General features: G+C 45.5%; 2 protein-coding genes across 5 annotated transcripts in view; one reads left to right on the top strand and one right to left on the bottom strand.

Moving 5' to 3' along the window:
• Positions 1 to 5282, bottom strand: part of LOC140334807 (uncharacterized) — a 12242-nt gene extending 6960 nt beyond the window's left edge. For 2 of the 4 annotated variants that reach the window (XM_072417051.1, XM_072417053.1), the window contains exons 1-8: positions 4923 to 5280; positions 3067 to 3196; positions 2828 to 2894; positions 2332 to 2360; positions 1220 to 1294; positions 1047 to 1112; positions 767 to 871; positions 600 to 677 (exon numbers count right to left, since the gene is read on the bottom strand). In XM_072417051.1, coding sequence (XP_072273152.1) covers positions 600 to 677; positions 767 to 871; positions 1047 to 1112; positions 1220 to 1294; positions 2332 to 2360; positions 2828 to 2894; positions 3067 to 3117 — 471 coding nt within the window. In that variant the 5' untranslated portion in view covers positions 3118 to 3196; positions 4923 to 5280. Of the gene's footprint in view, positions 1 to 599; positions 678 to 766; positions 872 to 1046; positions 1113 to 1219; positions 1295 to 2331; positions 2361 to 2827; positions 2895 to 2966; positions 3197 to 4922 lie in introns of those variants that run through there. The other 2 variants (XM_072417052.1, XM_072417054.1) reach the window with 2 other exon arrangements.
• On the top strand, positions 4640 to 14731 carry LOC140334675 (3-oxoacyl-[acyl-carrier-protein] reductase FabG-like). Its single transcript, XM_072416915.1, has 7 exons — positions 4640 to 4660; positions 5513 to 5745; positions 7366 to 7459; positions 10634 to 10703; positions 11011 to 11047; positions 13776 to 13839; positions 14466 to 14731. Exons 1-7 carry the CDS (start codon positions 4640 to 4642, stop codon positions 14622 to 14624), a joined length of 678 nt encoding a protein of 225 aa, XP_072273016.1. The 3' UTR covers positions 14625 to 14731.
• The last annotated feature ends 1747 nt before the right edge of the window (positions 14732 to 16478 follow it).

Raw genomic sequence — 16478 nt, 5'->3', positions numbered from 1 at the left:
TGCTCTCTCGTTCCTGCATGATTTCATTCTGCTCTTTGCTTCCTAAATAGTGTCACTCTCCTGTCTCTGCTCTCTCTCTCCTGTATGGTGTCTCTCTGCTCCCTCCTTCATGTGGGGTCTCCAGCTCTCTCCTTCCTTGAGGGTGTCTTTCTGCTCTCTCTTTCCTGTATGGTGTCACTCTCCTGTCACTCTGCACTCTCCTTCCTGTATGGTGTCACACTCCTGTCCTCTGCTATCTCTCTGCTCTCTCGTTCCTGTATGGTGTCACTCTGCACTCTCCTGTCTCTGCTCCCTCTCTTCTGTATGGTATCTCTCTGCTCCCTCCTTCCAGTAGGGTCTCCTTCTGCTCTCTCTTTCCAGTATGGTGTCACTCTCCTGTCACTCTGCTCTTTCCTTCCGGTATGGTGTCACACTCTTGGCCCACAGTCATCTCTCTGCTCTCTCCTTCCTGTATGGTGTCTCTCCCCTGGACCTATGTACCCCTCCTGGCTGTGCTGTCTGGCAGGCATCCCTGGATCAGTAGACTGGCTGAACAAGCAAATCCAGGGGTGACAATACATCTTTATGCAGTGGCCCTCCTCCACCAGCAGTACACTCACCGAGCTCTTCCCTTCTTCCAGTCTTCCAGCTGTTAATATAAAGATGCCGATGACGTTGGATACCGGGACCAGGACGAGCTTTATAGTGAAATATAGAAGAGGCGGAGTTATATTACTGGACAGGTCACATGACAGCACACTGTGTATATGGCACAGCCGCTCCTCACCAATGGCAGCACTGAGATCCGGAGAGATTCACCGATGACCCAAATCTCCATCATCATCACCCCGCACAGCAGAAGTAGAATCATCGAGCAGTGCAGAAACCGGGCCTGCAATATAACACCGTCAGAGGGTCACTGCTAGAAGTATGGCCACCAAGAAATTACAATGTCATGATAGGATAATGATGTGTGAATCTGTGGGGTGCTGGGACTGTGGGGGTCAGGTTCATGGATTGGCCCTTGTCCCCAATATAGTACATGGCGGGTCCCCATGGACACTCACATAGCTGTAGGTGATCCAACGGGACATCAACGACCCCTTCAGGAGGACGGAGATTATCACACAGAGCTGTGCGGGAGAGACATTGAGGGGTCAAGCTGAAGAATTCACACCAACATTCACACACAAAGCTCCCTTTATTCTCCCCACATTCACACTCTGCCAGGAATACTTACAGTGTACAGCAGGGAGTGATCAGCGACACCAACAGAAGTGAAGATCCATGGAGGGAGCAGAGTTACCACTGCCACCTGCACCATCAAATACAGGGAATGTCACAAATATTGTTGGTGTTTGAATTCAGGTTGTCCTTATATTCGACCCGAAAATGGCTGTTTAAATTTGGGTAGACCCGACCCAAAAAAAAAAAAAAACGAGGTTCGACGGTAAAAATTTGGATAAAAAATGTGTTAAAAAAAATAAAAATGAATGTTAAATTATATATGAAGTGTTTGTGTTTATTTAACTAATTTTTTTTACAGGTTATCCTACAATGCCATGACATCTCTTACTCTGTAACACTTTCCAGCACAGAAGTTTTCTGATACATTTGTTACATTTTTCTTTTATCCACTGCCAGAAAAATGGTAACTACATTGTAGTGGCCCCTGAATGCTCCTGCAGCCCTTAACAGTCCCTAAAAATAACCCGAATTCTCCCACTACTGACTGCAATGGTGTTCGACCACCCCAACAATCTCTCACTATTAGATCGAATAGCTGTCAAATCAAATAGTGAGATATTCGCCCAACACTACTTCATACCCCCCAGCCCCCTATGTCCCCCAATTTACCTCCAGCCTACATACCCCTCACCCTCCTGTCCCCCATATTCCTCCTGTGTACATTCCCCCACCCCCCATATACTTCCAGCCTACATACCCCACACCCCCCCGTCATTTCCACCACTTACCTCCACCCATATTTATATTTTTCATGTCTCCCAACCTCACACCTTTATATCACTCATATTCCCCCACTTCAATGGCCCTACACCAATCCTTATTTCCCCACCCCACATGTCCTTTATCCCACTTGTCCCCAATGCCCCTTCACTTCTCATGATCCCGCATATTTTTGTGGGTGATATAGGGTAGGAAGGGGCTAAAAACTTCCTCAGATAACCCCAATGGAGGATTTCCTTAAACTTCCCGTGGTAGAGGAGACACACCCCTAGTAGCCCCTAAAGGTGGACTGGCCCTGAAATTCCCATAGCAGGAAGAGAATTGTCCAACACTTTATCATACCCCTCCCCCCTCCGGGGTGTACACATGCAGAGGGGTACTCACGTAGGGGAGTGGGATGGGCCCCAGTCTGGCTGAAATGGAAATAATAGAATAAATAGAATAAATAATAGAATAAAATATCACAACACAAATCATGAAACATTGTAAAGTAACAACAGAGGGCGCCATAGAGTATCCCATAGAGGGCCCCATAGAGGATCCCATACAGCCCCGCGTAGAGGGCCTCATAGGGGATTCCATAGAGTGCCCCATAGAGCGCCTCATAAAGGATCCCATGGAGCGCCCAATAGAGGATCCCATAGAGGGCCCCATAGAGGATCCCATAAAGCCCCCTGTAGGGGGCCTCATAAGGGATTCCATAGAGTGCCCCATAGAGGATCCCATTTAGCGCCCCATAAAGGATACCATTGAGGGCCCCATAGAGGATCCCATAGAGGGCCCCATTGAGGATCCCATAGAGGGCCCCATAGAGGTGGATGTGTGGTTCCCACAGACAAAGAGTAATATAACAAAATCCATTAAAGCGTTAATTTCTGACCTTGAGCCAACCAATCCATGAGAATCTCGAGATTTCCGTGTCGACTGTCGATGATCTTTCCCGGAATCTGCAAATTACAACAACGATAACAGAAAATGTCTTATGAAGAATCCCTGAAAAGAGCAAAAATGATACAAACCTAGCGGTCAGTGTGCAGCCCACCACGCAGGCTCTTGTAGTACAGATTGTGCAAGCAGATTGTATGTGTATGACCAGCGGCTCTCTCTGGGTGCTGTCACCTTCCTGGCTCTCTCCTGTCGTTTCACTCTCTCGGTGCCGGGTGACACCATGTGGGTGACATGTGTGTGCTGTCACATCTGGAGGTTGTCCTGTAACCCCTTCCTGCCCAGGGTGCGGCCTGTGCTGACACTGCAGGGAGAGAATGAAAGTGAAAGACAGGGAGAGAAAACACACAACACACAATCCCAGGTCTATAGTTTTATATTTAATTGTTGAATTACATTGGTGCTGGTTCTGAATTATCATTTGCCCTACAATTCCGTGTGTAAAAATATTACAGCTGGTGGCGCCTCCTGGTGTGTGTAAGTAGTGGGCGAGGTCACAATGCTAACAATTTAAGCTCACAAATCAGCCAACTGCTACACAACACCCCCATGACAGCAGATTGTACAAAAGATTTGTATCTGTCTGTGTGTGGTTATCCAGCAAAATTCTGGGATTGTCTCCCTCTGCTGGCAACTGGCGGTATTGCAGGCTGAGATCCCTCTGCTATGGATGTGTAGTATTGTACTTAGTGTGCCAGTTCCTATGCCCTCCAAATCAGAGGCAGTTAGGAGGTATGAATAGGGGCAGTCCCTCCAATGCCCTGTGGGGGAGCTGAGGACCCTGTTCCTCCTGGAGGAGTCTGTACTCATTATCATTCACAATGTATCAAACACAGAGAGTGCCATTATGGAGTCCTGGAAATATTCTGGCATCTCGGAGGACCACAGAACTAATTTACTAAACCAGCTGAGACTCCTCCTGAGCTGGAAATGTTTTCCTTGTTCTCTATAATGGAAGGCTCAGTGACTTGATCTGTTCATGTGGAGCAGTGTGCAGCCCCCACTGCAACTTTTATAGCAGCCACCATCACAACCCCCATTGCTGTTCCCATTAAAGCCCCCATTGCAGCTCATACAGCAGCTCTCATTACAGCTCATATTACAGCTCATATTGTAACCCCCATTACAGCTCCCATCGCAGCTCCCATTGCTGTTCCCATTACAGCCCCCATTGCAGCTCTATCGCAGCTCATATTGCAGCTCCCATTACAGCCCCCATAGCAGCTCTATCACAGCCCCCATTGCAGCTCCCATTACAGCTCCCATTGCAGCTCATATAGCAGCTCCCATTACAGCTCCCATTGCAGCTCCCATTACAGCCCCCATTGCAGCTCATATAGCAGTTCCCATTACAGCTCCCATTGCAGCTCTATCGCAGCTCATATAGCAGCTCCCATTACAGCCCCCATTGCAGCTCATATTGCAGCTCCCATTGCAGCTCATATTGCAGCTCCCATTACAGCTCCCATTGCAGCTCATATAGCAGCTCCCATTACAGCCCCCATTGCAGCTCATATAGCAGTTCCCATTACAGCTCCCATTGCAGCTCATATTACAGCTCCCATTACAGCCCCCATTGCAGCTCTATCGCAGCTCATATTGCAGCTCCCATAGCAGCCTTCTCTCACAGGGAAATATTTGGCAGAGCCATGAAGGAGTTAACCAGTGGAGCTGTAACTGCTAGCAGAGTGTCAATAAAGTTTCCAGAAAAAGAAAAAAAAAACACCGTGTGTGCCTAGGCGGAGAGATGGCTGCACAGGGAGAACCGGTGAGCGTGCATAGCTTCCGGGGTGCCAGCAATTCAGGGGTCCTATGGGGGCATGGCAGGGGTGTGGGGCCCTATAGGGGCATGGCAGGGGTGTGGGGCCCTATAGGGGCATGGCAGGGGTCCCCAGTGCTGGATTGTCTGATTTATGGTTATCTGTGACACAGAGTCTGCATGTCTCAGGCCAGGGACACTTGCATAGCTTCTATGTATCACCCCGCCCCTCCAGCTGTGGCCATAACAATCATGCAGGCAGTGAAAGTACCTGACTCTGTCTTTGTATTGGGATTCCTCCATACAGCAGTGCTGACACTGGGAGAGGGAGGAGCAAACCTAGCAGCCAATCAGTCTCCTACATGCAGTGAGTGTCCAATCCTTATGTTGGGGGTGTGTCCTCACCGAGCTGCTGTTGCTATAGGTTGAGGATTTGGCTGTGTTGTCCAACAAGGAGCCACAAAACTGGCTGGACCGTACTTTGCATTCAGTTCATTGTATAGTGCCGTAACCTATAGCAACTAATCAGAATTCATTGTGTTCTGGTGTCACATGTTACGGTAGCCCGATGTCTTCAAACAGGAAGGGATAGAAAATCTGCCATGTTTATATTCCTGTCTATGCCATGTTGCTCCATTTCCTGTCTCAGCAGGACAGGAAGTGAGGGTGAATCGCTGTAGAGTGGTAGGTTTGGTCATGTGATACATTGTAACAAATAAGAGGCATTGGGCGGGCTCTCCCCATCCACTGGGTGACAGCTAGTCTGGGGCGGAAACATGAGCTACACAGACCAATCACGACGAGCCTTGAGATCAGGTGCCACCCCTGATTAGTGTCCCTCTCCCGTGTCACAGTGATTAGTGTCCCCCTCCTGTGTCCCCTTCCATTATTGGGCCTTGTCACTTTCCCCCGCAGCCCCTTCTGGTCCCCGGAGATCTGACAGATGAGAAGATCCTCCAGCAGATTGTAGAGGAGACAGTCGGTCACTTTGGACAGCTGGACGTCCTGGTAAACAGTGGGGGGATCCTGACCAATGGGACGCTGGAGAGCACCACACTGGGGGACTACGACCGTGTGATGAACACCAATGTGCGGTGAGGAGGAACCAGCCAGGGTGGGGTGTTTAAAATAAAATTTCAACACAGAATTATCCTAATGAAACCCTAGAGAGGGCAGCAGAGGCAAGGGGAGCCCCACAGAGGCCTATAGGTCTAAGATGGGCTCTGGAGAGGCCTATAGGGCCAACATGGGTTCTACAGAAGACTATACATTCAAGGTGTTCCCCACAGGAGCCTATAGGTCAATGAGAAGCCCCACAGAGGTCTTTAGGTCCAAGAGGAGCCTCACAGAGGTCTATAGGGCCAAAATGGGTCTCACAGAGGTCTAAAGAAAACCCCACAGAGGCCTTCCCAGCTAAGGTGAAGCATATAGGTCCAAGAGAAGCCCAACAGAGGCCTTTAGGTCCAAGAGGAGCCTCACAGAGGTCTATAGGGCCAACATTTGTCCCACAGAGGTCTAAGATAAGCCCCACAGGGGCCTATAGGTCTCAGATGAGCCCCACAAATATCTTTAGTTGTAAAAGGAAACCTCACTGAGGTGTAAAGTGAGCATCACAGAGCCCTATAGAGCTCAAAGAGGCTTTTAGATGCAAGGCGTCACCCACTGGGGTATATAGTTCAAAGAGAATCCCTAAAGAGGGCTATAGGCCCCAAATGGGTCTCACAAGGATATATGATAGGCTCCACATAGGTCTAAAGGAAACCGTACAGAGGCCTATAGATCTAAGATGGGCCCCCGCATAGACCTTTAAGTCTAAAGTGAGCCCAACACGGCTCTATAGCGCCAAAATGGGTCTCACAGAAGCTTATAGCTGTAAGAAAGGCTTCAAAGAGGCCTATAGGTCCAAGGTGGCCCCCGCAGAAGCCTTACATTCAATGAAAATCACCATGGAGGCCTAAAGTTATAAAAGGAGTCCAACAGTGGCCTATAGACCCTGGAAGTCCATGGGTCCTTACAGACACCTAAAGGTCCAAGAGGAACCCCACAGGCCATAGACACAAGAAAATAATTGTGTAAGGAACCCCGCAAATAAATTGTAAGGAACCCCACAGAGGTCCATAGAGTGTAGGAGATATTATTAGGAGAACCAAAAGGATCTCTATCAAAGTCTGGACAGTCCAGAAGAACTCCACAGAAGACCAGATAATGCAGTGGGGGTTTCAGCACCCCAAGATGTGCAGTAACAGAGCCAGGAAGCTCAGCTGACTCTGCCTATAAATAAAACCCGTCCTTGGGGTGGGTTGGAAGAGGAACTTTGTACCCGGAGTTGGGGGTTAGGTCCCATACAACCAAGACCTGGCATTGTTCTGTCTTTACCTCATGTCCCCACTAGATGGCAGCCTACACAGTCACATTCATACAGAGATTGTCAGTCTAACCCAGGGGTCAGCAACCTTTTCTATCAAAAGAGCCATTTTGCCTCCTCTTCCACTAAAGAAAAATACTTGGGAGGAAGGGGATCCCCCATCAGAGATCTCCCCGCGGCAGCCGAAGGGAGCCACAACAAGGAGGCTGAAGAGCCGCCTGGTCTAACCTTTTATGTTACTGTTTAATTGGTGATTGGGTTTATATTTATTTTGTAAATCCCTATCTATACAAAACAGGAAGTGACAATTTCTGGTAAATATTCTGCTTATTTTTCTCTATTATTCCAGGTCCCTCTTCTATCTCTCTCAGCTCGCGGTGCCCCATCTCATCAAAACCAAAGGAAACATCGTCAATGTATCCAGTGTCACCGGACAGCGATCGGTCAGTGTCATTGTGTATTTTTCTATAGCTTGAACCCCAGCGCTGTACAATGTCCATAGCCACATCACCCACTTCCCCTCAGAGCTCACAATCTAAAGAAAGAAACAAAGAACAATCTGTACCTGAGTGCTGCCCCCGTGGGGTGGTGAGGAGACACACACCCCCTCCTGGCAGATCTGGGAATTGTCACGTGTGTTGCGGGGAGGTCATGGTAGTAGCCTAGAATGAGCCTTGGAGGCAGGGTCTAAAACTGAAAAGCATGACATTTGATGTCAGAAATTCACTGTTCAAGGCAAAACCAATGTCACTTCCCCCCCTTACCCGATGAAGGAGAAACAGCACATGGAGGTTATTTCTCCACACACCCCTCCAGTATACATGCTCCCTACGTTAGACTGACAGCACAATGCAATGTCATTGAGCATTGGTTGGTTTCAGGTGAATCCTGCTTGTAGTGTGAGTCCGGGGGATTCCTCAATGATGCCAAGACATGGAACTTTATTAGCAATATGTACAAATCAAATAATAATTTATTAGCATTGCTCCCCAAGTGCATGCTTCTTCCTGTGAGCATATGCATTGGTCCTTCCAATAGAATTCATTCAAGGCCATGGCTTCATCCTTATCGTTATCAGAGAGCTGGCCCCTGTCCATTTTAAATGGTTCATACCTTGTGCCAGGAGAGGATACAATGTTTGCATTTAGGACTGGGCAGCAGCACATTTATTATATGCATTGGTCCTCTCAATAGAATTCCCATATTAGTCAGGTTCATTCAAGGCCATGGCTTCATCCTAGGAGGTGAATGGAATTCTGGGTCTCAGATAATATTGTTATCAGAGAGCTGGCCCCTGTCCATGGTAAATGGCTCATACCTTGTGCCAGGAGAGGATACAATGTTTACATTCAGAACTGGGCAGCAGCACATTTATATGGGAGATATATGAATGTGAACTCTGTGGCCCAGTCATATCTGAACAATGGCTGTTAGGTGGAGGGGACTTGAAAGGAGGAAGTAATACTGTGCATCTTCAGCGGCTGTCACCTTGGCTGTGCCCATATGATTGGGAAAGAACCAACATCTGCACATCCGACAGCAGCTTTTCAATGGAGGAGCTGCAGGGAGAAACCGCTGTATCTCCCCTAAAGAAGATGCCAACTCCAGTCCGCACGTTGCCTCTGCGCTCATTAATATTCCATGCAGTGGGCAGGGGGTGGGTTTGAGCCCACAAATTAACAAATCAATACAAAAGCAAAACTTTATCCACAGATGTCCATAGATTGGCATTTCCTGAGCATTTTTTGAGCCATTGCAAAATATTCTGCACTGCCCATACATGCTTCTTCTTGGCACTATAGGTTGGCCGCACCCTGATTCTTGGCACAATAATATCTGCCAGGGCGGTTTGTTTATTCATCTCGACCAAAACTGCTGCAGGATAAGAGGCCGATGATCTTTGCATGATTTAATTTATATTAGTGGCAACAGATTATAACAAAACGAAAAGGAATAACACAGATTAATATGAAGTCTCGTAGCCTGCAGAGATCTCCGATAAACTGGTAATTTGTAAATGTTATTGTGCAAGCACTACGCCTTTCCCTGCTCTGTGCCTGGCAGTGGGCCTTTTCCCATACTACTAGTGTTGGTCGAATATCTCACTATTCGATTCGACATCCATTCAATCGAATGGGGGATATTGTGCGGGTGATTGAATGACGAATTCGAACACCATTAAAGTCAATGATTTTCAATGAAAATTCGGGTTATTTTTAGGACTTTGAGGAACTGCAAGAGCAATCGGGGGAGTCCTGTGTTCCTGGATAGAGAAACTCTTATCCAGGAATAGGGATAGGGCTTCCTGATTGGCTGAGAAAAGCTTTCTTCAGCCAATCAGACAGCACTAGAGGTTTTGAATGGGGAGACTTGTCCCCATTTAACCTCTAGTGCCGGGGATCTTCTCAATACGAACAGTGTGCGATCCGCGGCACTAGAGGTTAATTAAGGAAAGGAAAATCCTGATGACTCCTGAGCTGTCATTCGGGTTTACCTTTCCTCAGCCAATCACAGAGCACTAGAGGTGATAAATGGGGAGACTTGTCCACATTTAACCTCTAGTACCTGGAGATCCCACACTGACAGGAAGATTCCCACAGCTGTGGGAATCATCCTGTCTTTGTGGGATAACTTGTAAAAAAATAAAAGTTAGTTAAACAAATCACACACATTCAATAAATTACTTTAACATTCATTTTTTATTTTTTTTTTTTTTTAACACATTTTTTACACACGAATTTGCGCTGTCGAATCCCGTGTTTTTTGGGTCGGGTCTATCCGAATTCGAACAGCCATATTCGGGTTGAATATAAGGACAACCCAAATTCTAACACTAACACTACACACTACTCCCATACTACCGCCTTCCCTGGGCTCTCCCCTGTTTCTCTCCAGCAATATACATTTCCCTTGGTTCCCCCTTCTTACCCGCAGGGCACCATTGCCTATAGCCCCCCTCCTCCTCCCAGTAATATACCTTTCCCCCTGTTCTCCCCAGCAGGGCACCATTCGCTAAACCCCCCCTCCAGCTCATATGACTATTTTCACAATGACATTGTCCATCCACAGTCCCATCATTTGTATGCATTGTATACTTCACTTATCTCTCAGCCAGTAAACCAGTTTGGTGATTCCATGCAGCTGCTTTGTTTTTTCTGTTTGTCTCCTCTCTCTGCACAAAGGGGTAACTAGCTCTTTGTTATTCACATTTCAGAGCACAAATATAGACAGTCATTTTGTTTCAGCACTGTCTGGCATAGAAAGAGTTTTGGATGTTTGTACCCAGCAGCTTCTGTTTGGCTGCACAAAGTTGTTGGACCGGTTCTGGCTACGAACACATTGCTTGTCCTTCAGTAATGACAAAGAATGTGACCTATCCTCGTGGTGATCTGTAATCACACCTAAAAGTCGTAATGCCCCCTTATAATTACACAAACCTTGCCTTGCTAGTTCTTTGGGCCGCAGGGACGGACATTCTGTAACGTTCCGTAATTGTCTCTCCTTTCTGGGATTTTATATTTTAGGTATTAGGTTGTGGAAATAAACAATGAGATAACCCGAAGGAAGAGAACCAGGTGTCAGTCTTCTAAATTCTGCTTTTGTCTTCTGTCTTTTAGTTCCCCGGTGTCCTAGCGTACTGCATGTCCAAGTCAGCCGTGGATCATATGACCAGATGTGCCGCCCTCGGTGAGTGAAATCATCAAACACAGAACAATGAATTAATGGAGGAGAAATAATCCCAGATATGAGAGGTGTTTCTAACTAGTAAGTTATGGCAGGGATAGAATCTAAACATTTCCAGGTTCTCTATGTAATGTAATAAGGAAAATCTTTTTTTTGGAGATCCTGCCAGTAACAGCAGCGTTACCTCCCATGCAGACACCTCTTTTGACCTTCAGGTCTGCAGGAGCCATGCTGAAAAATATGTTTTAGATTTGCATACAGCTTATTAAAACTCTTCGGTTATAGTCACTGTGTTTTTGTTCTTCTCTAGAGTTGGCCAGTAAGCAGGTCCGCGTCAATGCTGTTTGGTGAGTAGAATTACTAAAAGCTGACCAATGCTTTTCATGTCAATAGCCAAAACAGTCCCCTTATACCACATACACGGGGCACTTTCAAGAACAACGTCTGTGATCTGATCACATGACTTGGCTCCTCTGCTTACCTGGCTTACACTGCTTACCTGGCCTCAAAGGTTGGAAACCTCTTCATATAAACTACATCTACTGAATCAAGTTGCATATCAATCCTGTACTATAACTGCATGCGTGTAAACTGCTGATATACCATTACCCCTGATGAAACCAATGGGCGAAATGCGTCGAGTATAAAATCGGTTACTTTGATTTAACACTCATCTGCAGAAATACAAAGATATTGGTAGATACCGTGTTTCCCCGAAAGTAAGACCTACCCCGAAAATAACACCTAGCACTTTTCCCCCAACCTGCCCTAATATAAGACCTACCCCGAAAATAAGACCTAGTAGAAAAATAAAAAAAAAATAAAAGCAAACATAAATTAAAACAGTACTCACCGAGCGGGAGACAGCGGGCGTACACACAGCGGGCTAACACACAGCCGCACAAGCCGATGCTTTCCTTGTAGTTCCGGCTCCTGTCACAGGCGGAGTGATATTACATGCACTTCGCCTGTCAGAAGCTGAAGTGCATGTAACCAGGCTAGTTCTAGTGAGCCCTTAAAAATGTGTTAAAAAAAAAAATTAAAATAATATACTCACCTGATACGCGATCCTGCGTGTGTTTCTGGCTGCAGCATGTCTCTCTTCTCTCCTCTGCCAGCATCGTGTCTTTTCCTGTTTGTAAAGCAGGAAAGAAACCGGCACAGCGCCACGTGCTGTTCCTTGTCCTAACTGCCGAACAGTGGAAAAAAAGCACAGAGTGATCAGAAGGGGAATTTGTAAGGGGAATTTGGGAATATGGTAAGTGTTTTTTTTTCATTAAAAAAAGTATATAAGACCTACCCTGAAAATAAGACCTAGTGTGTTTTTGGAAGCCCAAAAAAATATAAGACAGTGTCTTATTTTCGGGGAAACACGGTATGTGTTTACATGAGTAGATGACCTATGTATAGCACCCTCTAGAGCCCCATTTGTACCGTTTTGGACCACAACCTGCTATGGTGGCCACAAGTACTATAATGAAATGTATTGTAGTTTTTGAGCTGTATCACTTATATCAATACATATTTGTTTGCCTTTTATCCTCTCTTGCCTATTCCATATACTATTGATCACTAAAGGGTTGGCACACGGTCCTCAAGGACAAGTCCTCAAGCTGCTTTGACCTTAAACCACCACCTACCTTCCTACCGTCTCACACATGACTTTCTATGTTAGATATCTGTAATCCAGCATCTGTTGGACAGCAAAAGGCACCAAATCAGCCACTGCCCCCTTAGTTTTGGGGGGGGGGGGGGTCCCAGAGGAGGTGAAGGTTTATCGGGAGGTTTAGGTCCCCCGCTGGGCAGGCCTGTCCTGTATAACAGAGTTGTAAGTCCAGATTTAAAACCAGATAATCTGGTATGCATTTTTCATGTTTTAAATTCTGAAAGTAGTGCTGATGTGCAAAAACCTGTGTGCTGCAGGCTAAATGTAATTGGATTAGTATCAGAACTGCACATTGCTAGCATTACCCCCTCCCCATTCCTTCATTGCTAGAAAGAAGAAGCATGCATAATGCATCTCCAAGAAGGTCGGTGTTAGATTCTAAGGTTGCAAAGAATTTGCAGAGAAGTGATGTCACTTTGCAACTTCAGTCCCAGCATGGCATAGGCAATCTGAGGCTTTTCCTCACTTATATATTTGGTGTTGTGCTTACAGACATGTAGAGGGCCATGGTAGCAGTCAAACAGCACTAAATACTAGGAGTTTAAGCAAGGAGCCTGGTGCACATAGGGGGTCTGGTCTAGCCAACAAGAGATTTAGGGGCAAGTGGGTGGTTTGGCATAGCCAAAAAGGGACCCAGTAGCAAGTGGGGGGGGGGGGGTGTCTGGTCTGCCCAACAAGAGATTTAGGGGCATGTGGGGGGTCTGGTATAGCCAACAAGGGAGCCGGGGGCAAGTGGGGGGTTTGGTTTAGCCAACAAGGGAGCCCGGGGGTAAGTAGGAGGTCCAGCCAGCAATATATCTAGATGAAAGTAGAGTCTGACTATCCTTTTGTACCTGGCTCCCTTGCCGATTTGCCCAGACCCTCAACTTGACTTTTGCAATACAAATAGAGGAGCCAGAGAAGTGTACTTAGTGTTGTCCCCAGAGATTTCTGATAGTAGCCTTGGATCTCACAGCCAGTTGCAGTTTTTTTTCCTGACAACAACCAGACAATGAAATCGCTGCCAGCTGTGTAACGAAGGGGGCCACAGTTGACATTGAATTGGCAAGGTGAACATTAGTTTGGGTTTAAATCTGAACCCAAAACAAAGCGTAGCTAAGCAGATTCACCCATCACTGTCTATTTTTCATAAATCCAGAGTTTGTAGCTAAACATTGTATTCAATATTTGAAGAAAAGACCTGAAAATGTGTCTAATAAAAGGCGTGACCCGTGGATATTATCATTAGTATAGTCAATTTGCCAAATAGTCAGAAAGGTTTCCTGTTTGATGTTGGGATGAGTTGATTGACACCTTGACAAGGATACTAAATGCTCCAAACCCAGCCATTGAAGAAAGGGAAATTACAGGGTGAGTGTGAATGTTTCTGTTCCGTGTCCCATCTGACCTTGTCTTTGTTTTTTTTTCAGTCCGGGGGTGATTGTAACTGAAGTTCACAAACGAGCTGGTATGAATGAAGAGCAATACGAGGAGGTTGGTGGCTGGAGATTCTTTTCCTCTGTATGATAATAAAAACCCAGCCTTACAATTTGGTAGTTGAATCATGTTAAGCGCTCCTTGGGGATTGGTACCACACCTGCACTACTGGCTGTTATTGGATTCAGATTATAGACAAGACCTGGGCCCACGACAGAGTACTGAGCCCTATGAGTGCCGAATAAGTCATGTGCCTTACCACTTGGCCTTCATGTCAAAATCCAGCCTTCTTTCTGATGGCCCTGCAAAGCAATGAGCCTACCTGAGAAATAAGCCTGTTAGTGTATTTTATCAATGTATTTAGCTGGGTGCATGGAGTTCAGCTTTGAGAAGCCAAAAGCTGCCATAGAGAAGGGTTGACGCCATTTTTTTTTATCTGACATTGACGTCTCCCCTCCTTGTAATGAGCCTCATAGCTGGAGAGGATACCCTTTCATCAATGAAGCTGGGTGATCCAGCAAACCTGGAATGGATTTCTTCAAAATCATTTGCTGTTTGCTAGCAAATATTTTGAGTCCTGCGCCAGATCCTGAATCATCCAGATTCACTGATAAAAATGTATCTTCTCCAGCCATGGAGAACTTTAATAAATCAGACTCTCAGCTCTTCCTCTTCTCTTCTAGTTTCTGAGTCTCGCAAAGGAAACCCACGCCTTGGGCCGCCCTGGGAAGGTGGAGGAAGTGGCCCGGACAATCGCATTCTTAGCATCTGATGCTGCATCCTTTATCACTGGAGTCACAATGCCCGTGGATGGCGGACGACATGCTATGTGCCCACGATAGACCCATGTCATGGAGACAATAAGAAAAATGTGAAATCGTAGAGCTGACTGGGTTTTTATCAGTAAACTTACAATCAATAAATATCCAATATAGATTATATTAAACCATTTAGTGTCTGCCATTCATCTGTATTCTGCACATTCTCTTTATTGACCCACTGCATGTCCTTTACCAAAAATCCCCCCCCCCCCATCTCCTGATTTACCCTTCTCCTCGATGAGGACGAGACCATGGTACTCTTGCCATGAAGTTGTCCTTAAATCAAGTCCTCTCTAATAAAACAAAGCAATTTGCCTAAATGTTGTGATTTTCCACCACACAAATACTCCAAATATCTCAATATTGTGAATGATTTCTATGATGTTATCACAATACCTAGGTAGTGAATGAAGTAAGATAAGCAACAGAGTAGAACACAATACACTTTCCACCAGCAACAACATAGAGGTAATAAGATGGAACCGGGGAGACAGAACAGGTTCTGCTGAAGAATATAGGATGGGGGGGACGGGGTCCCTATGTCAGCTTGGACCTATATCTATACACAGCAGGGATCGATAGACTTGTACAATCATCTGTAAACATCCACAGACAGTGTAGATGTGTGTACATCATGACACCCTGGTAACTTTTTTATCTTTTCACAAACTTAACCACTGGCAGTCTTAGGAGAGCTTCACAACAATTAGCTTGCCTTCATCATCATGCTACAATTGGTCTGTTCCCAGGTAATATTATACTTTACATCACAGGCGCCCATCATTTCATGAATGCCCTCAATCCACAATGCTCTTCATTCTTGTGTCATATTTATCTTTATTCAGCGCCCATGTTGTTATGATTTGTCCATTCATTGTTGTTCTTCATAATGTTCAATAATCTATAAAGTTCTTCATTCATCCACTGTGTCCTTTTTCATTCATGCACTATGCTGTTGTTCTTTTTCTACATTTCTATTTCATCGAGCCACCATGTTGTTCTTTTTCATCTAGCTAATGTGTCCTTTATTTTCCATTCACCATGTTCTTCTTTATCATTCATCCTCTATGTTGTTCATCTTCCTTTATCCACCATGTTATTCTTCCTCATCCATACACCATGTTATTTTTTCTTCTTCCACCCACCATGGTATTTCTTCTTCCTCAATCCATTATGTTGTTCTTCATCAATACAACTCAATCTTTTTCTTCATTCATCCACAATGTTCTTCATCATCTATCTAGCCCATTCTTCTTCATCCATCCACCATGTTCACCTTCTTCATTCATCCACCATGTTTACTTTTTCATCCATTTATCACATTCTTCTTCCTTCATTCACCTTGTTATACTTCCTCATCCATACACCATGTTATTTCTTCTTCATCCAGCTACCATGTTGTTTCTTCTCCCTCAAGCCTATATGTTTTTCTGCTTCATCAATCCACCATATTCTTTTTCTTCATTTATCTACAATGTTCTTCTTCATCATCTCTCTATCACATTCTTCTTCATCCATCCACCACATTTATCCTCTTCATTCATCCACCATGTTCTATTTCATCATCTATCTACCACATTCTTCTCCATCCATCCACCATGCTCTTATTCTTCATCCGTCCACCATGTCCCTCTTCTTCATCTGTCCACCAAATCCTTCTTCTTCATCTATCCACCACTTTCATCTTCTTTGTCCAACCACCACATTCTTCATGGATCTACCATGTTCTTTTCTCCATCCATGCATGTTGTTTTTCATCTATCTACCACATTCTTCTTCATTCATCCAACACGTTCTCCTTTTCATCCATCCACCATGTCCTTCCTCATCATCCATCTACCATGTTCTTCTTCATCCATTCACCATGTTCTTCTT

The sequence above is a fragment of the Pyxicephalus adspersus genome, chromosome 7 (genome assembly GCF_032062135.1).
Source record: "Pyxicephalus adspersus chromosome 7, UCB_Pads_2.0, whole genome shotgun sequence".
NCBI classification, from domain to species: domain Eukaryota; kingdom Metazoa; phylum Chordata; class Amphibia; order Anura; family Pyxicephalidae; genus Pyxicephalus; species Pyxicephalus adspersus.
Note: the sequence above shows the minus strand (reverse complement) of the source record. Positions and strands in the feature narration are given on the sequence as shown.

What these genes read in the sequence shown, in the direction of transcription:
- LOC140334675 (XM_072416915.1), top strand. Translation starts at nt 4,640, where the DNA reads ATGGCTGCACAGGGAGAACCG. An exon ending in GTGATGAACACCAATGTGCG is followed by an intron (nt 5,746 to 7,365) that starts GTGAGGAGGAAC and finishes CTATTATTCCAG; the next exon opens with GTCCCTCTTCTATCTCTCTC. An exon ending in GTCCGCGTCAATGCTGTTTG is followed by an intron (nt 11,048 to 13,775) that starts GTGAGTAGAATT and finishes TTTTTTTTTCAG; the next exon opens with TCCGGGGGTGATTGTAACTG.